At 34.3% G+C, this 27443-nt stretch overlaps 1 protein-coding gene across 1 annotated transcript in view; it reads left to right on the top strand.

Annotated features, from left to right (window-relative positions):
* Window positions 1-26577, top strand: part of NRK (Nik related kinase) — a 139675-nt gene extending 113098 nt beyond the window's left edge. Inside the window, exons 20-29 of the mRNA XM_081792367.1 lie at window positions 1923-2109; window positions 2766-2921; window positions 6113-6256; window positions 8165-8323; window positions 12558-12662; window positions 14272-14414; window positions 14718-14867; window positions 17763-17922; window positions 21623-21762; window positions 23464-26577. Coding sequence (XP_081648493.1) covers window positions 1923-2109; window positions 2766-2921; window positions 6113-6256; window positions 8165-8323; window positions 12558-12662; window positions 14272-14414; window positions 14718-14867; window positions 17763-17922; window positions 21623-21762; window positions 23464-23559 — 1440 coding nt within the window. The 3' untranslated portion in view covers window positions 23560-26577. The remainder of the gene's footprint in view (window positions 1-1922; window positions 2110-2765; window positions 2922-6112; window positions 6257-8164; window positions 8324-12557; window positions 12663-14271; window positions 14415-14717; window positions 14868-17762; window positions 17923-21622; window positions 21763-23463) is intronic.
* Window positions 26578-27443: the final 866 nt, after the last annotated feature.

Genomic DNA, 27443 nt, shown 5'->3' with positions numbered 1-27443 from the left:
AGTTTTAAAAATAGTCAGATAGCTTCACAAATGCCAGATCAATAGGAATGATCACAGAGAAGATTTCCTGGAGCATGTGGTATTTGAACTAATTCTTGACAAACAGGAAGTTCTTAGATATCTGAAAACACAGGTGATATTCCAGACAGAGGGAAGATCATGCCAATTTACTTTCCCAGACTGTTGTCCTATCCCACAAACTGGCTTACAAGATGCCATGCTCTTTCATGAATTAGTGCCCTTGTGCAAGCTGTTCTCTCTGTCTGTAAGGCTGCCCCCTCACCTCTTCTCTGCTTGGTTAATTAGTCATCCTCATGATCCAACTCATATATCATCTTTGACTTTTCAGGATGGAATTATATACCCCTCCCTGTGTGCTTCCAAGCGTTTTGCCTATAGTTTAATTTTAGTACTTGTGATATTGTATTTGGTTGTTTACTTGCTTTTCTGCCATACTAGATTGTGAACTCTTAAAAGGCAGAAGCTATGTTTAATCCATCCTCAATTACTTTTCTCTGTCAACTCACCCAATCCCAGGGTCCAAACTAGGAGTTGGTCTATGATAGATAGACACAATAATTACGGAAGAAATTGAGGAAGGAAGAAAATTCCCTAGATAGTTTCCAATGGGAAAACAGTGGAAAAGACTCTCTCTCTCTCTCTCTCTCTCTCTCTCTCTCTCTCTCTCTTTCCACCCCCCTCCCTACTTGTCTATCTAAATTAAAGACGTCAAAACAGGATACCCTATCAGTTTTGTTTTCTTAGCACCCCTGGGTATCTCTATCGCAAGGAACAGTTTTTGACATTTACAGAACGAATGGGTATTCTTTTCATTTTAATTTAAAAAAGACATGTTGCCATATAATACTTTTGTTGCTGGACAGGTCATGAAAACAAGTCTTTGACAGGGCAGTACAGCTCTCTCAATGCCAAGAATCACTGTTTAGATGCAAAGAAATGCTTATCAATAGAAAGGCTTACCAAAAACAGTTGGTATGTTTTTGCACAGGACATGGCTCCCCACATACATTCTGTCCATTTTGTGGCTTTTATCCTTGAATTTCTTCTACGTAAGTTGATGGAAGCCAACCAGATTTTCAGTGTGGCATGTTCACCCTAGAATTTGTGTTGGTTGATATTCCATCATTAGCTTTGTCATAAGACAAAATAGAATTGATACCCCCAACTCTGGTGACTCTTTTATTTTTTCAAGTGGCTGTTTAGCATGGCATAGCTGAACATAAGCTTTAAAATCAAACTTTGGCTTCAAACTCTGGCCCTCCTACTTATCTCTATGTCTTTGAATAAATTATTTAACTTTCATAAGCGTTTGTTTCCTTGTAAGTAAACTGAAGATAATTATACTTACTTTTTGGGTTGATATAAGGATTCACAATAATATGTAAGTAAAATAACTAACAGTGTACTTAGTATATAATAAAATTCCACAAATATTAGGCCCCAAATTTCACAGCTAGGGATTTCAAGTTCATTGAATTTTTCCTCTGACATCAATTGTCTCAATGGATGAGATTGTTGAGTTCTTCTGAGAAATGTGGATTTTAAAAGGATAGGGGCGCCTGGGTGGCTCAGTCAGTTAAGCTGCCGACTGGGCTCAGGTCACCATCTCACTGTATGTGAGTTCGAGCCCCACATCGGGCTCTGTGCTGACAACTCAGAGCCTGGAGCCTCTTTCAGATTCTGTGTCTCCCTCTCTCTCTGCCCCTCCCCCACTCCCGCTCTGTCTCTCTTGCTCTCAAAAAATAAATAAACATTAAAAATGTTTAAAAAAATAAAAGGGCACGGAATTATAAATGCTACAAATTTTGCATTCTCTTTTCCAAATGACCTCTAGGCATATTATATTTCTTTCACAGTTAATCTCTGAATAAAGTCAAAATTGATTTTTGATCTTCTTTTAGGAGCCAGGTGGTAGAAGTGAGGCCTCAAATGCCATTGCCTCAGATGCTGCACTAGCAGCATCTGATGACAAGAATGACAGCATGGATATATTGGAAGCGTCAACACAATCAGGTTTTTCTGCCAGCCACTCATCTCCTTCTAATAGTTCTGGGAGGGCTGCAAATGCTGACTTTGCCAGTGCCATCTGTAAGTATGTTAATATAATCTCCAAATGTTGCAGTCTGTTCACACATTGTAGTGTTTGACCACTAGTTCATTGGTTTATGATCCGAAAAGAATGAAATCATTCTGATATTCAGTTAACATAAATTCGGATGAATGTATGCTTTAAAAAATATATTCTTCACTGAGTCTTTATGGCACCTAAATTTAAACTACAAGTATGTATGGGGCACCCGAGTGGCTCAGTCGGTTAATCTGACTTCGGCTCAGGTCATGATCACAGTTCATGGCTTCAAGCCCTGTGTCAGGCTCTGTGCTGACAGATCAGAGCCTGGAGCCTGCTTCGGATTCTGTGTCTCCCTCTCTCTCAAAAATAAATAAACATTGAAGAAAAAATAAACTACAAATGAGTAATCGAGTCCCTCATCTGGGTTTATTGTTTTTTGGCAATCTAATTGTGGTAATTTGAAATATATTCATATTCAGAAAAGTACTTTAACTATCATGATTTGTGTTATCTGATGGTTTAGGAGTTACAGAAATGATACATCCAGGATAAACAAAATACAATAAAGGAAAACAAACTGTTCTATGCTGTGTCTTATTTGTGGAAACATTCAAGCATATTTGGTGTGTACACTAGTAATTTCTCTGAATATCTTACCTTTACTTCTTCACAGTGTATGCTGAGTTAGTGGAAGCACCTGAGAAATCACCTAAGCCACCATCTGAAGTCAACGTTAACCCACTATATGTGTCTCCTGCATGTAAAAAACCACTAATCCACATGTATGAAAAGGAATTCACTTCTGAGATCTGCTGTGGTTCTTTGTGGGGTATGTTTAGCTTCTTAAAACTGAGTTGTTCCTTTTTAAAGAATATATTTTTATCAATGTAGCAAACTTGTGAAAAATCATAGATGTTAAACACTTGTTTCTTATTACTAAACCATTATCAAGCAAATAAAACATATTTATTTATAGTAGTTCATTTGTTCCCTTTTTTTTCCTGATTTATTTTCATTCAATTCAGTTTGATTTTTGAAGCTTGAATTGGCAATCATCCCTACCCTTTTTATTAACTTTGTGTGTGTGTGTGTGTGTGTGTGTGTGTGTGTATATATATATATATATATTTAACTTATATGTAATTAATGTAATATTGGATTAGGCTATGATTATTTAAAAATTTGAGCTTAGTACTTTTTAAATTTTTAAATGATTGTTTACTTTTAAGAGAGAGACAGAATATGAGTGGGGGAGGGGCCAAGACAGAGGGAGACACAGAATCTGAAGCAGGCTCTAGGCTCTGGGCTGTCAGCACAGAGCCCAACACGGGGCTTGAACTCATGAAGGGCAAGATCATGACCTGAGCCGAAGTCGGTCACCGACTGAACCACCCAGGCGCCCCTGAGCTTAGTATTTTTAATTTAGGGTAGTGTGTAGCATATAATACCTAATGAGATATTACAAGACAGATTTCTTTACATTCTTGTTTTTAAATAATTTTGAGGACTGGGGCACATGGGTGGCTCAGTCAGTTAAGCGTCTAACTTTGGCTCAGGTCATGATCTCGTGGTTTGTGAGTTCCAGCCCTACATTGGGCTTGCTGCTGTCAACACAGAACCCGCTTTGGCTCCTCTTACCCCCCTCTTTCTGCCCCTCCCCTGCTTGTGCTCTCTCAAAAATAAATAAAAACAAATAAATAAATAAATAAATAAATAAAAATAATTTTGAGGATTTGTAGAGAAAGTTCCTTTGATAATGTCTTTTTTCAATGTTTCAAGTTTTTATTTAAATTCTAGTTAGTTAACATGCACTGTAATACTAGTTTCAGGAGTAGAATTTAGTGATTCATCACTTAACATGTAACACTTAGTTCTCATCACAATAAATGCCCTCCTTACTACCTGTCACTCATTTAGCCCATCACCCCGGGGCAACCTCCCTTCCAGCAACCTCAGTTTGTTCCCTATACTTGAGAGTCTCTTTTATGGTTTGCCTCCTGTTATTTTTTCTTTCCCAGTGTACATCTGTTTTGTTTCTTAAATTACACATATAAGTGAAATCATATGGTATTTGTCATCTTCTGACTGACTTATTTCACCTAGCATAATACTCTAGTTCCATCCACGTCATTGCAAATGACAAGATTTCATTCTTTTTATGGTTGAGTAATATTCCATTGTATATATATACGTCTTCTTTATCCATCAGTTTATCCATCAGTTGATGGACATTTGGGCTCTTTCCATAATTTAGCTATTGTTGATAATGCTGCTATAAACATTGAGGTGCATGTCCCCCTTCAAGTCAGTATTTTTGTATCCTTTGGGTAAATACCTAGTAGTGCAATTACTGGGCCATAGGGTAGTTCTATTTTTAACTTTCTGAGGAAACTCCATACTTTTCCAGAGTGGCTGCACCAGTTTACCTTGCTACCAACAGTGTAAGAGGGTTCCCCTTTCACCACATCCTCACCAACATCTGTTGTTCCTTATGTTGTTCATTTTAATCATTCTGATAAGTGTGAGGTGATATCTCATTGTAGCTTTGATATGTATTTCCTTGATAATGAGTGATGTTGAGCACCTCTTCATGTGTCTGTTAGCCATCTGGATGACCTTCAATAATGTCTTAATGATAGATTTTTTCAATCCTTTGCTCCAGAATAATTATAACCATATTAATAAGGCTCAGACAATATTTTACTAAAGTTCATCTGAATCATAAATGAAACAATAAATAAATGGAAGGAGGGAAGAAATTCAAAGTAAATTCCAATTTCACTTGCAATTTCATAGATTTTGCTTAATGTATGATTGAACATGGGACAGAATTTTAAATTAAAAATAGAGCAGTGTAGCAAACAGGGACAGAATTTTAAATTAAAAATAGAGCAGTGTAGAAAACAGTATAGTTATATGGACTGAACAACTTGGAAAAAACCATGTTATCCTCAAAGCTAATATATTATGTCAGATAACAAGAAAGCAAAGTTTACTTCATTATCATTTCAGTCAGGCAACTACCCAGAGATCTAGTTAGTGTCTCATTCATTTTTATAACTTGTGATTTTATATTTTGAAAAATAAAAGATTATGGTCAAAATTGACTATATTTTCCCCTCTGTCTCTGATTCCCCTGTGGGAGGAGATGCAGTTCCTAAATCTGCCACAGGACATTACTTAGAGAACTGGTAAAGGACAGAGTAGGAAGGTAAAAGCAGAGACACTTGCCTTTTCTCCTTATATCCTTGAAACACAAATAGTCTACAAGTAGAAGGAAGACACTGAAATACTCTCCATTGTATTACTTTGTTGAGTTTTTCCTGTGTATCAAGTTATGGGGGGAAAACTCCCACAGTGGTTTGAAGTATATTCTAATTTAGCTTAATCTTCCATTTCAGTCCTCTCATTCAGTCTTTAAACCGTGTTTATATTTGAATAAATAGAGCCAGTAGACAATAGAATGTAGGAATTTAGATCAATAAAAGTAAGAACTACTTTCATAGGTATATAGAAATGTAAGTTTTTAAATATTTGCATGAACACAGACTCATTCAATTTAAAAACAATTTGCATATAATAATTTTAAAAGCATTAAAACCTTTAGTTATAATTAGGAATGACAAATAAACTGAATTGAAGTTTTCATATGCAATAGACATCCTTAATGTTTAATGGTAATTTTCAAAACGGTTGATTAATTTTTCTAAAGTTTGGGACACTGCTAAAGGATGCTCAGATATTTATAAAGTTCTCCTTTTGAGATGCCACACCAGATACCCGCCAGTAGAATATTGCCAGAGGGTATTATCTTCTACATTTTAGTGTATTTCAGTGAAATTTGTTCTGTTGATAGGCTTCACTGTTACACAGTATGAGGTTAACATTAGCCTAAAGTGTTATCAGTCATGTTTGCACAGATCAGCACACTGGAGTAGCAAAAGTACTAATATAAATTCAATTATAAAAAAAAATATGATCTGAGCTAATAATAGTACCTTTCTTTTTATATACAAACAGGAGTGAATTTGCTGTTGGGAACTCGATCTAATCTGTATCTGATGGACAGAAGTGGAAAGGCAGACATTACTAAACTGATAAAGCGAAGACCATTCCGTCAGATTCAAGTTGTAGAGCCACTCAATTTGCTGATTACCATCTCTGGTTTGTTTAAGAACTAAAATTAGCTAAGTAATTATGCAGATAAATTAGGTTCCAAACTAGGCTAAAGACTTTCTCAGGTGACAGTGTTCACAGGAAAGCACTTTAAATATAACCTTAAATTGGGACACCAAACTTTCCTACTTGTGTTTTCTTATCTATTTACAGTTTGAACTAACTTCTGACTTTCCTTCTGTGTCTGGATATTTGCTGGTAATGCACCTAACCTAGGTCATTGATAAGAAAAAAACATGTCAATTACATCTTTCATGTATTTTCTGAGTAGCCACCTACAACCTTATGACTCACAATTTTACCCACCCATGTGTACATGACCACATTCATCATATACTTTTCTTGTGATTTGCCAGAAGTTAACAAAGAACAAACTGGACAATAATTGGATAAAAATGAAAGTGTTGTCCCTGGCACAGCCTTATCATGAGAGTCTTCAGATAGGATTAATTACAAGAACAGATACCCTAAGACCTCGACCTTATTCCCACATAGTAATTGAACTTCTTAATTTTGGTCAGTCAGAGCCTGAATCTCTGAATATGAGAGAGCGAGTAAACAGTTGCTAATAATAATTGTCACTACTAAACAGTACTCGGTATTAGAAAAGCACTAGTATTAAAGCCAACTGCAGGCAAAAGATGATTGACAAAAGGATAGGAAAAGTTAAAAAAAACAGTTTGTAGAATAAAATGAAGCTAATTACAGCTATTTATGTGTTTGCATACTTCCTGTCTGTACCTAGTAGCTATGTGGCACATTAATTAATGATTATTTATTTTCCTAAAAATTATTAACTCTGATTTAGGTTTTGGTTAGGGGGAAATCCTCTCTGGATATGCTAAAGCTTCATTATTTTTTGATCATGTTTCATTTTCATTAATTTATAACTGCTTGAGGTACACAGATGCAGCATTTAGATTTTGAAAACATCTGGGTGGCCAAGAGACTGCACATCTGGAAAACCAATTTATTTATTTTTTATCCAACTTTCTCTAACCCAAATGTGCTCTTTTTACTGCTTAAGTTTCTCTCAAATGTGGATTATTTTTGCATCAAATAATACTGAGAACATCAGTGTAGAAAGATACCTAATTATTTAGAGTACAAATTTATTCTATCTCTTAAGAGTAGAATTGAAATAGACGTAGATGTCTGAATTCTAATGCTGCATTAAAAAATGTCATGCAAAAACATATGTAAGATTAATCACAAGGAAGAATCCTATTGTTGGGCCTAGAAATCTTATAAAAATAAACTATAAAAATGAATGTGAAGTCACTATGTATACAAATAAATGTGTAATTTAATGGTCTGTTTTTTCTGAAGGAATTGTAAGAATTTGCTGGGATTTACAATTAGAAAATTAGCATTAAAGATAAATTGGATTGAGAAAAACATGATAAAACTTTAATTATTTTGTAAGTATGCTGGAAAGAAGGAGCACAAAAAGACCCTTCCCACTAGCCCCGAATGCCTAACAGTGAATATATCAGACATCCCTCTCATACATACATACTACCAGGAACAGCTTCTGGGTCTCTTAATTCCAGAAAGATCATGACTTAGATAAAAGCCAAAACATAGATGGTAATTCTATTGCCTGCACCATGGCAGTCTTAATCTGTCCCAAAGATGTATTTTACATTTCTTCAGATAGACAGATAGGTAGCTGGTAGACATTTTGACTATCTCTTGGAAGTGAGAGACTAAGAAAGACTTTTCTATCATATTTATAAATCCTGAAGGGAAGAATCTAATATAGTGTAGTTTTTCTAAAAGTGCTTTTTACTTTAGTGAGAAGATTTTGTTAAAAGGACAAAATACTGTTATTATTTTCTCTTTCTAATATAAGAAAAAATAGACAGAATTGAAATACTGTTTCTTATCTATCAGGCCATAAGAACAGACTTAGGGTGTATCATTTGACCTGGCTGAGGAACAAGATTTTGAATGATGATCCTGATAGTAAAAGAAGACAAGAGGAGATGCTAAAGACAGAAGAAGCCTGCAAAGCTATTGATAAACTGACAGGTTGTGAACACTTCAGTGTCCGTAAGTCTCTTTTCATGTTTACTATAGCTATATAAAGTTTGCTTTCCTTCATTTAGTAAAGTACATTGGGGGTGCCTGGGTTGCTCAGTTGGTTGGGCATCCAACTTTGTCTCAGGTCATGATCTCACGGTTCGTGGGTTTGAGCTCTGTGTTGGGCTCTTTGCTGAAAGCTCAGAGCCTGGAGCCTACTTTGGATTTTGTATCTCCCTCTCTCTCTGCACCCCCTCCACTCACGCTCTGTCTCTCTCAAAATAAACATTAAAAAATTTTTAAAAATAAATGTTTTTAATGGATCTGTGATACCTGTATGGAGATTCATATGATATTATCTTTCTTTGGAAAAGCAATAAAATAGAATCACATAATAATTCCACTTTTTTAATTGGAAAATTTATCTTAATACTGACTAGGAAACTTTGCAATGAGTAGAAAAGAAAATTCCTCTGTGGTCTGCTGGTTCTTGCTTCCACTGTCAATATTCATGAATATAATTGCTAAATATTTTTTCTGTTAGAGTGTTTTCATTTGTCCTATCTCTTTACAACTATCCACTGCAAAATGAGGTAACAACTCCAGGGTCTCAGAATCCTGCTCTCATCTGTCAACAATTAGACAGTTATAATATCCCATTCTGTTCTATTTCTGAAGCAAATCTCCTCTCAGCCTTTGTTTTCTTCCTTTCCTTTTCATTAATTACCCCTTCAGACAGAACTAGTGACATAGATAAAAGATAGCTGGAATTACATGATATTTTAACAGGGTGTTGCTATCCTGACTGACCATTTCTGTTCTGCATATAGAGGCTTTTCCAGAATAGTTTTCCATATGTGTTTATATAAGTACACATACACCATTAAAGGGAGAAATGAGTACCCAGACAAACTAGGCATTAAATAACTTTCTTCTAGTTTTATGTATCACTACTCTCCTCCAAATCATATTATATGTATTTAGTAGCCAAAGGTGAAAGAGATCCCAAGATGTTAAACAAAGAGTTTGTATAGCAGAACTGCCTCCTATTAACTTGTAAATTTTTTAGTTCAACAAGAGAGAGTTTACAATAATCAATTACAAGAACACCTTGCAAATCTGTGTTCTCGGTGAGTAGATGGATTAGTTAAGGCGTTTTTTCCTGGCTGAACCCATTACAACCCTCCCATAACAACTAAAAGCCTTTGTCTTATTGACATGTGAATATAGGAGGACAGCCATGTACTCATATTTGCATGACATTTTCATAGCCTTTCAAGATCCATAAAATAATGGACTGACACCAATTACTGCCATATACTAAAGTTATAGGAAGTGTTTGCTTAATAGAGAATTTCTTTGCTTGTTGGGGGTATATTAATCATGCTTCTTTAGCCTACTTGGGTGTCGAAAAGAAAAAGTAACAAATAACCAGAGTCAGAGAGAGAGCGAGAGAGTGAGAGCAAGACCAAGAGAGAGAGGGGGGCCCAGGTATGAATAAGAGAAGGGGGGAGAAGCCTTATATTTTGTCTCTGATGAAGTCTGACTAGAAAGGACAGAAACAATGTTCTAAACAAGGGAAAAAAAGGGTTTTAACACAAAATATAAATCTAGGAAGTAGGACAACATATTCCATAAGAATTAGAAGGTCTGAGAGAAAGCATATACTTTTTATTCATTTCTCTTTTTTTAAAGCAGCTGTATTTAAATAATTTACATACCATAAAATTTACCCATTTAGAAGTGTACAATCAATGGTTTTTAGTACGTGTGTAGAGTTTTTGACCATTTTCATTATCCCAAAATAATCCCATAGCCATTAGCAATCACTCCACATTCCATCTCTCTTACATTAACCTTATTCTCCTCAGAGTCCTAAATAATCACTGATCTACTTTCTTTTGCTATAACTTTTTCTTTTCTGAACAATCTATTTAAATGGAATCATATAGGGGCGCCTGGGTGGCTCAGTCGGTTGGGCGGCCGACTTTGGCTCGGGTCATGATCTCGCGGTCCGTGAGTTCGAGCCCCGCGTCGGGCTCTGTGCTGACAGTTCAGAGCCTGGAGCCTATTTCAGATTCTGTGTCTCCCTCTCTCTGACCCTCCCCTGTTCATGCTCTGTCTCTCTTTGTCTCAAAAATAAATAAACGTTAAAAAAAATTAAAAAAAAAAATAAATAAATGGAATCATATATTATATGGTCTTTTGTGACAGGCTTCTGTCACGTAGTATAATGTTTTCAAGGTTCATGCATGCTGTAGCCTGTATAACTTGTATCAATATTTATTATTTTTATTGCTGAATAGTGTTGCATTGTATAGATATACCTTTTGTTCATATGATTTTTGCACATCCATTATTTATACATTTGTACTCTTTACAAATTAATGTGTATTAATACACGAAATGTATTAACCTGTCATACATGTGTCTGTACATGGGAATGCATGTTTTATATTCTCTTGGATGGTACTGCCAGACTGTTTTTCAAAGTGGCTCCACCATTTTACATTGCCGTAAGTATGGAGGCTCCATTTTCTCTTCATCTTTACCAACACTTGTAGATGTCTGTCTTTTGATTCTAGCCATCCAAGTGAAGTGGTATCTCATTGTAGTTTTGATTTGTATTCCCCTGATAACTAATGTTGTCATGCATTTATTTATTTATTTATTTATTTATTTATTTATTGTTGTTGAGTTGTAAGCATTCTTTATATATTCTGGATCCTAGGCCCTTATCAGATATATGAATTTCAAATATTTTATCCCATGTCATAGGTTATCTTTTCACTTTCTTGATAGTGTTTTTTTGATGCCCCCAAATTTTGATTTGGATAAAACTCAATTTATCTATTTTTTTTCTTTTGTTTCTTATGCTTTTTGTGTCAAATATAAAAATCCATTGCCATGAAGATTTATTCCTATATTTACTACTCAGAGTTTTATAGTTTTAGCTCTTACATTTAGGTCGTTGATCCCTTCTGAATTAATTTTTCCATATAGTGTAAGGTAATGGGTCCAACTTCTTCTTTTGTATGTGGATATTCAGTTGTCCTGGTAGAATTTGTTGAAGAGAATATTCTTTCCCAATTGAATGCGTAGGACACCATTGACCATAGATATATGGGTTTAGTTATAGACTCCAAATTCTACTCTGTTGATCTATATGCCTTTGCCTACCTCAGTACTACACTATTCTGATTACTGTAGCTTGTAGTAAGTTTTGAAATTGTGAAGTATGAGTCATTCAACTTTGTTTTCCTTTTGCAAGATTGTTTTGGCTATTCAAGGACTCTTCTAATACCATGAATTTTAGGATCAGCATTTCCATTTCTGCAAAAGAGGCTATTGATATTTTAGTAGCAATTAAATTTAGTCCATAGATCACTTTAGATAGTACTGTCCTCTTTTTAAAATATTTACATTTTTATTATTTATTTACTTAGTGACTTAAAACAACAGTAATTTATTATTTCTGATAAGTCTGTGAGTTGAGCAAGGCTCAGCTGGATTTTTTTGAATATAGTTGACAATATAATATCAAATTAGTTTCAGGTGTACAACATATTGCTTCAACTTCTCTGTATGTGATGCTGTGTTCACCACAAATGTAGCTACCATCTGTCACCATACAATGTTATTACAATATCGTTGGCTATGTTCCCTATGTTGTGCCTTTTATTTCCATGACTTATTCATTCCCTAACTGGAGGCCTTTATCCCCCACTCCCCTACACCAACTTTGCCCATCCCCTGACTGCCTTCCCTCTGGCAACCATCAGTTTGTTGTCTGTATTTATAGGTCTGATTCTGATTTTTATTTGTTTATTCCTTTTTTTTTTTTTAGATTCCACATATGAGTGAAGTCATACAGTCTTTGTCTTTCTCAGTCTGACTTATTTCACTTAGCAGAATATCCTCTAGGTCCATCCATGTATTGCCCTTTAAGAATGTTAAGTCTACCCATTCATGAACAAAAAGTCTTTCCATTTATTTAGGTCTCCTTTAATTTCTTTCAACAATGTTCTGTAGTTTTCAGTGTACAATTTAGAGTACTCTTAAAGTCTAATGCATACACTTCATAAAATTATATAGTTAGTTTTGTCACCTTTTGGGGGGCATCAAATTGTAACTAAAAAGCTTTTCTAATATATATGATCTGTGCTTATATTGTGGTTATAACATTCTTGATGACCAATACAAATACCTGAGTGTTCTTGTTAACTCTGTGGTATTGTTACTTCTTTGTATTTTATCATTGTAGTCCAACATGAAGAAACAACATATATTGCAATTGCTTTGAAGTCATCAATTCACCTTTATGCATGGGCACCAAAGTCCTTCGATGAAAGTACTGCTATTAAAGTAAGTGTCTCCATTTTCTTTAGATCATATGGTTTTTCTTTTGAGAAACTGTAAACAAAACAATATTTTGAAATATAGTGGCAGAAATATATACCATTCTTCTACAGTTAATGTAATTTGACTATACCATGTGAATAATTATCATTTAACCCTCTTTTAGATAATTCACAGGTGCCACACAGCAAGGGAGAGTATGAGGGAAATCCCTGACCCCTCCCCTTAGAGGACTACCCTACCAGCTCCTCTCTCCCAATTCCTGTAGTCAACATGAAGACTTTTTCTTCTATAGCCCCAAACACAGGCTTTGGGTGCCACCCCAATGACTTGAAGCTGAGAAATTCCCTGTTCTCTCTTAGTGGGGGGTGGAGAGCAGAGGGAAGGTAAGGAAAGGTGTGGCAATGGTAGAGGGGGGAGCCCCACTGAAAGAGGAATGAGGGAAGAGAAAGCCTTTGCTCTAATTACCAGGGCTACAAGGATAGGGGTGGTGAGGAAAGGCTGGGTCTATATTTCATCCAAGCTGGAACTCTAAACACATTTCTCTCCAGAACTATTGCAAGGAATGGTGGTTAGGCTTATTTGGATTACCAGTAATATTTCCGCCTTTATTATGATTTAACTGAACTTCTATGGATCAGTCTCTTAAGGTAACCAGTTGGTGTCCCAAACAACTAAGTCACTAATGATTTTTTAATCACATCTCATAAACTGGGGAGTCTTTATGTTTATTAGTTTTTAATAATAGTCCAGAATTTTGTGAAATAGGATTATTTTGTGCTTATTCTGTAGCAGTGAGGACTGATTAATGAACTGGGAGCATTATATACAGCCCAATAACTCCTAATCTGGAGTGAACATCAGAATCATCTGCAACATTTGTTAAAAGTTTAGATCTCAGACCCAACCCCGGGCTGAATTAGTAGGTCTGGAGTAGGGCCTGGGAATCTGTATTTTTAGCAAATGTTTCAGGTGACTTTGAACTAGTTGGTCCATGCACAAGTTTTTACAAAGTACTGATTAAGGACACATCATGATAGACTCCAACAAGGTATTTATTAAATAATTTTGTATCTAAGGTCAGGATCTGTTTACATGGCATATTTTCGAGGCCAAAACATCACATGTATGCAATAAGATGGGCTAATTTCTATAACTGCCTCTTAATGTCTATTTGAATAAGTATGTTCTTTTGTAAATAGCACAGACTACTATATTAGACAGTCTGTCTCTGCCCTGGCACAGGTTACAGGTCTGATCTGATCTCCCTAAATTGGGCCTTGGGTCAGCTGTCAGTATTTAGATATGGGTTTGTTCTTGGCTGTCTGCTGATTGGTCAGAGCTGCCTGATATGGAGCTGGAAAACAAAGAAGATAAGTACCAACAGTCTGTCTAGCCTGATATGCAGTTTCTGGTCAAAGTCCTCCCTCTAGTTCTTGAATCTCACCTCATGACTATAGTATGGTGAATCCTGTGATGCCCAGTCTTCTCCTGTGACCTGAACTTGGCAATGAATCCTGTTTGGCTTTTTGTTTCCTTGGACTAGGAATTATAGAAGCCTAGAGTACATCCATTCTATGGTAGGTTAACATGCCTGGCCTTTTTCATTCCCTACCAAGTATGCATTGATCAATCAGCAGACTCCGAAGGAGACTACATGTCCTATGAAGCCTATATACGAATACTGGCAAAAATACAGGCAGCTGATCCAGCGAACCGGTTTAAGAGACCAGATGAGCTCCTTCATCTGCTGAAACTCAAGGCAAGGAATTTAAAGACAGAAAAAAAGAGTGAAAAGAGTGCAGGGCCATACAAGGTTCTTATAATCATTGGAGATTTGGCCTCTGAAGGAAAACTCAAAATTTAAAACCTCAATATAATTATGTTCTTGTTATAGTAACAGACCTAAGAAAAATTGATAATACATAGGTCTCTAAATGCATTATATAATTTTAGAAATCAACCAGGATTTTATAAACATGTTAAACAAGAGAGCATGGGAACATTTACCTTACTCAGAGTGTCATTTTTGGCCTTTCGGCCATATTTGGTTTTATATCTACAGGTGTTTCCAACAGTTGGTCATAAGCCAGTGACAGTTGACCTGGCTATTGGTTCTGAAAAAAGGCTAAAGATTTTCTTCAGCTCAGCAGATGGATATCACATCATTGATGCAGAATCTGAGGTTATGTCTGATGTGACTCTGCCAAATAACGTAAGATCCCTAGAAATTATTGTACACCACAATTTGAGTTTTTCCAACAGCCAAAACTCTTAAAGATTTAAAAATATGATTATGAATACCTATACTGGAGCTGAAACCTAAAAGATAAGTATAGAGTACCAGAAAGTAGTAATGGATAAACAGAAATCACTAATGGCTTCTTAGTCCACACAGCTGAGTCTGTTTATTCTTCAGATATATTTTGTCTTGCACAGTGTTTTTGTTTGTTTGTTTGTTTGTTTGTTTTTAAATGAATAGAGTTTACACTTAAAAATCTGGACTTCCATTGATAAACCAAAAGGTCTGATAACATCTGGCTCTCATTACTATCTGGCCATTATCAACTGGAAATTATTCCTGTCTGGCCCCTTTTATTTTATTATTATTTTTATTTTTTTTATGGCTGCCCCCTTTTAGATGGAATATATACATACATTGCCTATCCATCCACCTTTATGTATTTATAATAACTAGCCCTAGTAGATGTATGAGTTTGCAATCTTTGCTTTTAGTCCTTCTGTACCCCATAAACAGATTCTTTAAAAATACAGCAGTATTGCAACATTATTATATGTACCCTCCTTCATTATCCAAATCCTAGTGCTTTAACTGTGGCATATAGAAAATTATCATAGTGTTCTCTTATATAGTATCAATTATAGTTAGAATTTCTGATCAAAGGATTCAGCAGTTTAAAAGATAATGTACTTCAACTTTTAACTCTTAAATAATTATAAATAATGAGACTATGGGAAAATATCTAAAATATGGATAATTGTAAAAATACCATACACATAATTTATAGAGTTCGAACATAATACCTCCCCACACATGCACCATACAAAATATGATTCTGAGTGTCTCAAATTTGATGGTAGCAGTGATGTTTGCTTTATTGAAAATTATATTTTTTAAAAAAGAGCTGAAACAACAAATCTCTGCTTCACCCTTTTTTAATTCCCCAGTTTGTTGACAACTAAAATTTTAGCAGTTTAGCATTATATAAAAGTCCAGGAGAAAACTTTTTTGTACTTTTAAGTCACTGTAGTAATATGATATTTTACATAGCTTTCAGAATTGTCTCATACATCTCTGAAAAATTACATAGAGCAATTGTCAGATCATTAGTGGAGACATTTAAAAAAACATGTTGGTCATATTAACAATCTAATTAGCTGATCACTCAGTTGTCACCTATGAGTATATAGAAACCACCCTGTTTATAATGTAGAAAGTATTGAACCAAGCCCAGCCAAAATCACTTAGATATGAGTTCAGATTAATATTAATGTAAGTATTATAGTACTTGTCAGTTGGAATGTCTTCCATAGCTTCCTGAATCTTTTTTTATGACATGGCAGATAGCCTTCATTTTGAAGCCAGTGCCATATTAAACATTGCAATATTGGTCCAAGTTTATACTTATTTGAAACATCATTCAGGAAGATTGCACTCTGTGTTCTACTTGATTACCAAGCAAGGAGAATTATTTCCTTTTGAAACAATCAGTTCATTATTGTAGAAGCAAGAATGAGAGATCAGTTTTTAAAAAATTATTTTATGACCTAATTATGATACCTTAAGTATTTTCAAAAAATAGTATTTTTAGCTAAATGCCCTAGTGTCCTGACCCATTAAAAGAGTAAGGACTCTAATAAAATGGAGGGGAGTGTCTTCCGAAACAGAATGCACTAAAAATGCTATTTTTTCAAGAGCTCCAAAGTACAAAACCTGTAATGCTACAAGGGAGCCATGTGTGCTAAAGAATATCTGGTTACTGCAGGAATCTTCTGAGAAGCAAGGGAATTACCTCTGAGGCTTTCTGGGTTTACAGCAGTCCACCTCTATTCTAAACAGATGTTTTTAGACAACTTTCTTCCTTGAAATTTCTTTTTCTCTCTTCCTTCATCTCTTTTCTGATTCAATTGCTCATGCAAGTGCCCAGGGAACGCATTAAATTTGCTTTTCGCCTCTGGATCCCCATTTTAGTTTTAAGAATTGTTGTTGCTGAGACATGGCCTCAAGCACTTGGCCTGAGTGCGCTGGGTTTGGCAAGTATAGTTTCTGACCTTATTTTCTTGTAACTTGCTAATTTAGAGACATAATAAAGGAATGTAATTGTTCATTTCTCAGAGAAATACTACTAATGTGGCAATTTATGTAGTTTAAGTGAAATTTATCACATTGTTTTAGCATCATAAAATTAACGAATTCTTAGATATTGCTTAATATTTCATATTATGTCACCTGATACATCTCTCATGTCTGAATTGTGTATTGAAGATATTTTATGATTATATAAATTAGGTAAGAAATTCTACATTTTTGTGAAGGGAGAATGGCTGTTTTATTTCAAGCAGTGATGAATATTATAAAGTTGCCCTTGTAAACATTTCAAGCTCAAGCTTTTTTTAAAGCTAAATTTCTATTTCTGATGTAAATTAATTGTATAGATAACCAGTGATTGTGTATTTGTTAGTTGGTTCACATATTCATCGCTAAAGTATTCATTAGTGTGCTGAAATGAATCTGGAGTCCAACTCTGTAACAAGTAACGTTTCTTTTATCATTATACACACTTTGTTAAATTTCAACAAATTTTCCTGTGTTGGAAATATCTCTCTGCTTTTTTTCAAACAAAGTTTTCTAAAGTACACTATTTAAACAGTGATGTCTTTATGACATGGAAAAGGCTCTTTTGAAAGAGAGCATGGTGTTTAATATTAAAATGTTAGATAGCATGCTGTTTAATATTAAAATAGAAGTTTCTTTTCCTCCCTGCACTTCAACCCCCTTTTTGATCTTTATTGCTCAGTCAAGCTGCTTCAATTAAAGTAGTAGTGATAAAATGTTGGACGTATAAATCTTTATGAAACATAATTCCAGCCCCTGGAAATCATTATACCACAGAATATCATCATTTTACCTGATTCCTTGGGAATTGGCATGATGCTCACCTTCAATGCTGAAGCCCTTTCTATGGAAGCAAATGAACAACTCTTCAAGAAGATTCTTGAGGTGTGGAAAAACATACCATCTTCAGTAGGTATGTAAAACCTTTTTTCTTTTTTATATGATCCCATAGAAACTTCTGTTTTCTGAAATATCACATTTCCTCAAGGCATATAGGGTTAATTTAGGATACTGCATACTTACTAAGTTGTGTGTGTTTGCCATATGCTTAATGAATTCACAAGGCTACTACAAAGAGTCTAATTTCAACTGCTTTAGTTGTTCATGTGCAATAATCATAAAATTAAAATAAGAAAGGAATTCCTTTCCACAGTAATCCATAATTTTACTTTAATTCCCTTTGGTTGCAGATTTTATGCAGATGTTAGAAATGCTTCATTCCCTCACACTGATGTTAGGGGGTTACCTTTATCTTAGGAGACTGCCAAATAATCATAAAAGAAGAGCAGAATATCTCTATTTCATATAGTAAATAGTTATCTGTTTAGAGAATGATAATCCTGTGAAGAATCAAATACAAACTAAATATGTGACATGTTGGTTATCACTAAGATTTCATCGTCCTTCATTTACGTAAGAGATAAATATGACCGGCTGGAATGCCTATTAGGTACTATCCAGGTGGCAACATAAAGAAAACTGACTTAGTCTTCATCAGGCCAGAACATTGTTTTCTTCTTGACCAATGCAGGACTGCTCATCTACAAAATATGAATAACTTGAGACTCTTGTGTATGTTTCTGAGGTTTGGTGACTACAAAGGTGATTGTAGATAAGAGACAGAATGCATATGAACAGGAAAGTATTAGGGAGAATAGGAAGATTTGATGGAAGGTAAATGATCCTGAAAGGAAGAGGAGATTAATGAAGCAAATAAAGGGGAAGGGGGAAGGAGAAGTAAAGGGAAGGAGGGAAGGAGGGAGGGAGGGAGAGAGAGAGAGAGAAAGAGAGAGAGAGAGAGAGAAGGGTAATTTGTCTGTTAAAGAGTTGGAAGCTTCTGAAATCTTTATGAAATGGTTAAGTGTGATTCCCCTGTGGCTTTAAGGACCAGTTTGAAAGAACTGCTTTTTAATGGACTTTTTTTTCATTATGGGATGATGGCACTTTGCATTGCACTTGCAGAATCCTTTCTTTTTGCACACATAGTGTTAAGCATTGTCCTGAAAACCTCTTCCAATTTCTTCAAACAGGTAAGAACTCCCAAAGGGTTTAAAACCATTTTCAGTGACAGAGGTAAATGCTTATAATTGACAGATCTGGGACAAAAGAAACTGAAAAATGAATCTTGTTCTAACCTTTACAATGGTACATTTGCAATCAATATGTTAATCAGAAATTGAAATAAGGAAATTCAGCTGAAATGGGAAACTGGGAAAACCCCTATATTTATGCCACTGGACAATCATAGGAATCAAAGGGTCTTAAAATGTCATCTCATAAGCTCTTATCCTTAGGCAGGACAACTTCTGATGTAAAACAAAAAGCTATTTTAAGTTGCAAGAATTTGAAAAATGTATCTCTCCATGTAAAATAAAGTATGGCACTATAAGAATGTGATATTTTGGTTTGTGTATTAGGGGTATTTTGAGAATATACTAAAGACTACAGTATAACACTGATATTAAGGAAATCAATTTCTCCTTCTGTCTAAAAACAACTGCTTTGTTATTTAAAACTAACCTAGATCCAGATTTCCCCAATCTAAAATTTACATTACCTTGAGATATAATAAATATTTTCAATAATAAGATCATTGATTTGTATTTTCAAACAAATAAATAGAGGCTTAGCATTCAGAGCAGGTATCACTAAACATACCCACTCCAAATCATTGGATCCCATTTCATAAGCAAGCTAGCTCAGTAGCTAGGTTAAATGGCAAATTAATGTTTTTCAGAATTAAGGTGAAAATTGTATAATTCCATATGAACTGTGTGCTTGGACTCAGCAAGTACCCTGTGTGTTAAACTTAGAATTGTTTGTTCTGTGTGGTTGTTGACAAAAATAACAATTTTAATAAAGTATTCATATAGGTGAAAAAATTCAAATTTGGATAGACTAAATCTATTACTTGTTTCCATCAATCAGGTCATGGATTCCCCTCACTTACTTTGTATCTGGAGTGATTTTAATTCTAGTCTGAAACTAGACTTAAGTCTTCTTCCAGGAGAGCCATTTGTCTGAATAAAAATACAACTATAAAATATAATTGTACAAAAAAGTGCAATTATAATTTAATTACAACTTTGTGGTCAACTTCATACACAAAAATACTTTGAATTACAATGGAAAGGAGGCAAGAGATAATAAATGCTTAGTAGGTTTTAGTTGAGGAATTCTAAATGCCTCACACTGTGCCTATAAAAAGTCACTTTAATCAAGTTTAATAATTTTTTCATGTGTCCTTTTATGCATATTTAATTTTTACATATATAGGCCAGGTAAATTTTGGCTTAAAGGTATTCTAGAACTTTTGACAATGATAAAAATTTTAAGACTATATTAAAACAACTCAGAGTTTATTGTGCTTATAATAGAATAAAATGGAGGGGTGCCTAGGAGGCTCAGTCTGTTGAACATCTGACTCTTATTTCAGCTCAGCTCATGATCCCAGAGTTGTGGAATTGAGTCCCATGTCAGGCTCAGTGCTAAGCATGGAGCTACTTAAGATTCTTTCTCTCTTTCTCTCCCTCTGCCCCTCTCCTCTGAACTTGTACTCTCTCTGTCTAAAATATATATATATTTTTTTTTTAAAAATAAGAAAATGGGAAGTCTAATGAACTGAATTCTGATTTTAGTCATGTTAATATAGGAATGGAGGTGCCTTATTTTGGTGTTCTCTAGACTATTTCAGCTTGACATAAAATTGTGATATTATTTTAAGTGCAGGATTGGATTTATTTATGGAAATTTGCTTTCCTATAAAGTACATAAAAATCAAAGTAAATATTAAACATTTAACAATAATACTGCTCCCTATGTCAGAAAATACCTTACAGCACCAGATGACTATATAGCTAGTTACATAATTAGGTTTTTCTGTTTTAAGCAATTTTCATAATTTTTTAATTGAAATTCAGTTAACGTACAATGTTATATTAGTTTCAGGTGTACAACATAGTGATTTTACAATTCTATACATTACTCAATGCTCACCACGATAAGTGTAGTCATTATCTGTCAACATGCAATTGTCATAATCTTTATTGCCACCAAGTAAGTGACACAGAGTCCAAAAGTTAAAATCTTAATAAAATTTCCTGAATAAGATTGAGCCTAAACAGTATCAAATTAGGTGTAGTTCTGTTTATAATGTGGTGATTCATTGACTTCCATTAGAGTTGCTAAAGTCATTATCTGAGCAAGTCATTTTTTAACAGTTTTAATTTTGAAGTTAATCAGGTTTTTATGTATGTCACTTGAGCATAAATACAAACTCTTATGGAATGCTATACCTCAACTAGACTGTAAAATAAAAAAAAAAATGGCTGTCAGTAGATTTGACTTTTTACAAACAGGATAGAATTAACACTTAGCTTTTTCTGTGGTATTAGGGTATATGAATACAAAAGTTAATTGAGATCTAGTTACTCAACGTTGATCACAATTGTAACAGTAGATAGCTTGCATGAATACCACTGCTGAGCAGCATAATGGGCAGATGACTAACTGCAGAAGGAGGGAAAAAAGAATATGTTTACCTGAACTATAATAATGAGCTTCTTAATAATCAAATGTTGACTGCTTTTCTGCTTTTTATATTTTTATTGCAGCTTTTGAGTGTACACAGCGAACCACAGGATGGGGCCAAAAGGCCATTGAAGTCCGCTCTTTGCAATCAAGGGTTCTGGAAAGTGAACTGAAGCGCAGGTCAATTAAGAAGCTGAGATTTCTGTGTACCCGAGGTGACAAGGTATTGTTTATATCCCCTAGTTACAGCAAAAAAAAAAGCAAACAATGAAAATTAAACAAGGAAATCCGATGCCTTCTGTCCATAAATATATTTATGACATAATTCCCAAGTTGGCAAACTATTGATGAAAACAGTTTTTCATTTTGCAGTAGTAATACCAATTTGGTAAATGATGATAATTTGATTTGAAAAAAAAAATTTTCTAAAAAAGTAAAAATCCTAATTATGTCCTAAGAAAACCTTAACCATTATTTTGTGTGATGCAAAATCCATTATTGCCTTTGATGCACAGTTCTGTTCATATTTGTATTAATGATAATTTGAAACAGAATGCTTGAGTAAATCTGTCTTTTATAGTTTTCAACATAATTCAATAATAGAAGAAAAAAGTATTTATGTTTCCCAAACACCTAATATGTAGTAGAGTTTGTGCTAAATACTCACAACATTACTTTAATCTTCACAAGTGGGTATTATTTCCATTTTAAAGGTAAGAAAAATAAAGTTAAGATTTGTCAATTTTTGTGTAGTGTGATCATTTTTAACAACCAATTCAGATACTTTAAATGGAAAAGATGCATTGTATAAAATCATTACAGTCTCTACATATTATGAGAAATAATAGCATGAAAAAATAATCCTAATAAAATTATGAAACATCTACCTTTGGAAGACATTGCAGAGGATTCAAATTAATATTAGAACAACCAGGGTAAAGCATTGTGCATCAAAGAAAAATACTGGTTTGCAATATGACGGGACATACATGGGGAAGAATCAGTGTTTGAGGTCAGATGGTCTTAGCATGCAGTACCGGCTCGGCCACCTAACTAGGTATAAGAACCTGGAAGTTTGATTTATCTTCCTGACCCTTAGTTCCTTCATCTCCCAAATGGAAATATTAAAAACTGCTTTGGTAATAATTTTTACAATTAGTGTTAATGTGCATATAGTAAGCATATCATATACTGCCTGTATATAAAATGTGTTAAGTCAAGGGTAGCTAGTGTTATCATCATCATCATCACCATCATCATCACCATCATCAATATCAAAACTCTTCTAAGTATATTCATTGTGGATGTGTAAAGCCTTAGTCCTAACAAGGAGGCCTCCATTTGCTATTTATATTCATGTTCTGTTTCAATTTTCTGTATGGCACAGACCATATTCATAAGACATGTTCCTCTCTAGGCTGATTAATTTAACTCATACTATCAATGTATTGATGTCATGTCCATTCCACTGAAATAGAAAATCCCACAAAATAGAAAGTTTCAGTAGCCATTTAAACACCGTTAGCAATGCCAAACAACATCGTTTAATACATTTCCTTGTATTAAAAGAAAAAGTAAAGCCAACTTGAGTAAAAGATTTTTTTTAAAGCAAAGGGGAATCCTTAACCAAAACAAATCAAGAATATCAGCAGATAAATGCCGCAACAAAAGCCCAATTTTATTTAACTATATAAAGTACAGTTATATAGAATATGGTAAAAGATTATTTTTAAATATATAATTTAGACTCTGTACCAATTTAAAGTCTTGTTCTTTCAGGAAATCCTGTTTTGAAAAAAAATGTATGGCTTAATAATTTTAATTGGTTGATGAAGAACAAATGAAATTATAGTTGTATCTGTAAAATATCAGATAACAATGTATAAAATATTTACTGATGGTGTCTCTTTCTCTCTTTCTAAAGCTATTTTTTACCTCTACCCTGCGCAATCGCCACAGCCGGGTTTATTTCATGACCCTTGGAAAACTTGAGGAGCTCCAAAGCATTTATGATGTTTAAAAGGTTCCAGTGATTTATTACAACATTTACAAACATCATAAATATGAAATCTGTATCTTTAAATTTCTGAGATTAAATGAGCATTCAGTTTTATTGTTAGGGAAAAATTAAATCAGATACTTTACTTTTAATGTAGCACAAAATAGTTCTAATGAGAAATGCAGCTTTATATATAAAATTAACTATAGCAAGCTCTGTGTACTCCAATGGTGTACAATGTCTTTTGCACAAACTTTGTAACTTTTGTTACTGTGAACTCAAATATTACTCTTAGTACAGTTTGGACAGTATATTCAGATATTACTACATGGAGTAAAGAAACCTGTAATGAGTTAGATTCCAAGTAGCTTTCAAAATAATTGGCCCTGAGTGAGGTTTTTCAGAAAGAAATAAAAATAGCAACAAACTATATGCAAACTTGCAAAGTCATATAAAGAACCAAAAGTTAGATTATTAAATGAAAATAATAAGAACTATGCTACAAACAAGACTAAGGCTGAACAACCTGCATGCCTAGAGAAAACTACAGTGATAAAGGGGAAAAGGCCACCCATTTCCTTACTGTTCCTTGACAGTTAAGCCCCCAGTCAGAGACCAGTTGTGTTTTTTTCATACCATATTCAGCTGGTTTTCTCCTGATAAGAAGGAAGAAAGTCTTAGATGCTTGATGTTCCTCAGAACCCCTGAAGATGTGCAATAGCTGTTTGTTTGTTTGTTTGTTTGTTTGTTTGTTTAAACCACCAAATAATACAGTTGCAAGCGTGAATACAGGACTAAACTCCTATACACATGTACTGTAGAATGAGTTGAGGTTTTTTTTTAATACTTTAAAATAGGCGTCAAATTCTAACCCCCAAAGACAGATTGGTTGATTTATAAAAATTCTTATCTGGCCAAAAGTGGGACCATCAGACAACATGGAATATTTTCCTAATCCTAGATTGAACTACATAAGAAGTTCCCCTCAGTTATTAAACAAAAAGAACAAAATGCAACAACAAAAAAACTTTGGCTGCTAATACTTTTTTTTTCCCATTTCTATTTCTGTAAAATAAGAAATTAATCTAAAAGTGATAAGTCCACATGTAGGGACTTAATGTTTAGGTAAAAAAAGAAAAAGAAAAAAAAATTTGAAAAAAATACAACTTTCATCAAATTTAGAGTAGTGAAAATCATGTTAGTCCATCACCCAATATGTTATAGACGCCATAGATAGGTGGTATTTGGTCACCTATGGTAACTGCTACCTGGTGAAAACCATAATTTCTACATATCCATCCTCAATACCATGGTTAGTTCTGGGGCAAGAATAAGCAACAGAACTACCACAAAGTATACCTCAGTATAATCCCTCTAGTTCTGCTTCAAGAGTATGAAGACAGTGCTAGTGGGATGATAGTTTTCAAACTACCTGGTTAACCAAAATACAAAAGCAGCTGACTATGTGTGATTTCGTGATAGCACATTATTTCTTGGTGCCTTGGTGACAAGAATGATGATTTGGATTTTCCTAACAACTTACATCAAGAGTGTAGTAGCTCAAAATGAAAATTTAGGAGAACCTAAATCCATGAATTACAGAAATAAATGTGATTCACATCTCTGTTACTGTGACACAATAATGTGATCCTAAAACTGGCTTATCCTTGAGTGTTTACAACTCGAATGACTTTTTAAATGCAGTAGTTTAAAGAGGAAACAAACATTTATGTCAAATTATTTCCTTAGAAGTAGTCTTCATTATTATAAATTTGTACACCAAAAAGGCCATGGGGGAACTTTGTGCAAGTACCTCATTGCTGAGCAAATGGAGCTTGCTATGTTTGCATTTCAGAAAATTCTTTCATTTAAGTAGTGTGTAGAATCAAGTCTTTTAAAAATTCATTTTTCTTCATAATATTTACTCAAAGTTAAGATTAGAGAAATAAGTTTCATCTTAAAATCATATTTTTAAGGCAGTAAGACAGTAAACTAGTTTAGGAAATCAACTCCCATTGTGCTCTGTGGCTGTTATTCTAGTAAAACATAGACCATGGTGAACTGAATCTACAGAGATGTACCAAAGTAAACAAACAAGAAAAATTGCAGACGTGTAGCTGAACTTTAAAGGATAAGGTGTTAACGAAGAAAGGAGGCTGGCACACATCACAAAGGGAGATTGAAATGTTGGATAGCCAAATAGGATTGAAAATATTTAAAGTGGTGTATAAGTAATGAATATCTCAAATTTTGATGTTATTCCATATGGAATTTGTATACCCTTTGCCAGCTGAAACAAGAAAGTGAAGGGGCAATTAAATTTCATAGTCCGTGCACAGTAATGGAAGAAATTATATCTATACCTTACCTTGTAGATCAGCACTTGGCAGTCCCAGCTCATTACAGAAGCAATGGCGAGGTAATCCTAGCTAGCCAATTCTCCTAGCCCTGTGATTGAAAGCATGAAAGTTCTAGCAGGTTGTGAGTAGCGTTGGGACAGAATACAGTTTTATTTTAGTGTACTTTAGTTTTTTTCACCAAAGCTCTTGTCTAAAATAAAAGGCATTGTTGGAAATATTTGAAAACTAAAAAATGATGTATGAAGAGGGCTAACGAGAAAAGCTCTGAGTGATTAGGTCTGTTGAAGTAAGGGAAGAGCTCAGAGGAAATAGTAGGAAAGGATAATCGTTTAGATAGTAAAATAGGCAAAGCAGAAATCACACATGTACATGCACACACATATACATACACACATGCAAACCATTAGAATGCATAATTTTAATATTTTCAGTGCTACCAGTTTCTAGATAAAATAATCACTCTGTTTTCTGCCAGCACTCATTTAATGGAAACAGTATTCATAAAACCAGGAATAATGCCACATGCACTCAATGGGATCTTTTAAATACTCTTCAATTATTTTTTTAAATGTGCCTATTTAAATCAATTTGTATTCGATATGTGCTTTAACTTAAAAAATTATTGAAATAATCTTTGAGACTGCTAATTGTTTCATCAGAAAGTCTGCAATTAACCATGTTCAACCTCTAAAAATAAACATTTTAAAAATTATTGAATGATATCATTATTTGAAATATGCTTGTCTAATGCCTCAGAGTTAGGATTCATTCAGGGACTATTCATTTCTTTAAATTATGTAATAAGGCACTGATTGAAAGTTGTCAGAGGTTCTACTTGTTGCTCCATTAGGAATTCTGTGCAAGGAAATTTATAATGATATGACTAAAATTCTTCTGGGTATACTGGTGGATGGAATTAGAAACCAATTAATTTTCCTCAAAATATGTGGGAATTTACACAGACACACAGTATCACATGACATGGGTAAAACCCAAGGAAGTTTTAATGTTAACCCCATTCCCATCCCACCCCAGTGTCCTGAAATCCAGTGGGGAAGAGGAGAAACCTTATCTAAAGAAAGGAATAAAATATTTATAATTTCTTAGCATTCAAGAAAGGGTTTAGTGCAGGCTGATGGTCAAAAATGGAAGATGGAGTAATTACAGCAGGTTGTCAAGGAAGCTGAGTCCTTCAGTTGGGAACAGAAGAGGAATAGCACTTCTCTCAAGCAGGTCACAGAATCATTAGAGACCTGGCCCCATGAATATCCTATTGTCTTGGGACATTATGGAAAAAGTTTATCAAGCTTTCCCATTAGGGCCAGCTGAGTGTGGTTCTAATTTGTCAAGTGTGGCAAGGTGTTCATTAGTTGGGTTACCTAGACATGACAAGCTCATCCAGGCTTTTACAGTCTAAATTCTCAGTGCTTCTATGATCAAATTGACTCATTCAGCTTGATATTTAGAGCCCACAGACTTCAACTATTTTAAGGGGCAGAGAGCCATGGAATAAAAATACTATCACAGATTGGAATTAGAATGGGC

The sequence above is a fragment of the Panthera onca genome, chromosome X (genome assembly GCF_046562875.1).
Source record: "Panthera onca isolate mPanOnc1 chromosome X, mPanOnc1 haplotype 2, whole genome shotgun sequence".
Lineage (NCBI taxonomy): Eukaryota > Metazoa > Chordata > Mammalia > Carnivora > Felidae > Panthera > Panthera onca.
Note: the sequence above shows the minus strand (reverse complement) of the source record. Positions and strands in the feature narration are given on the sequence as shown.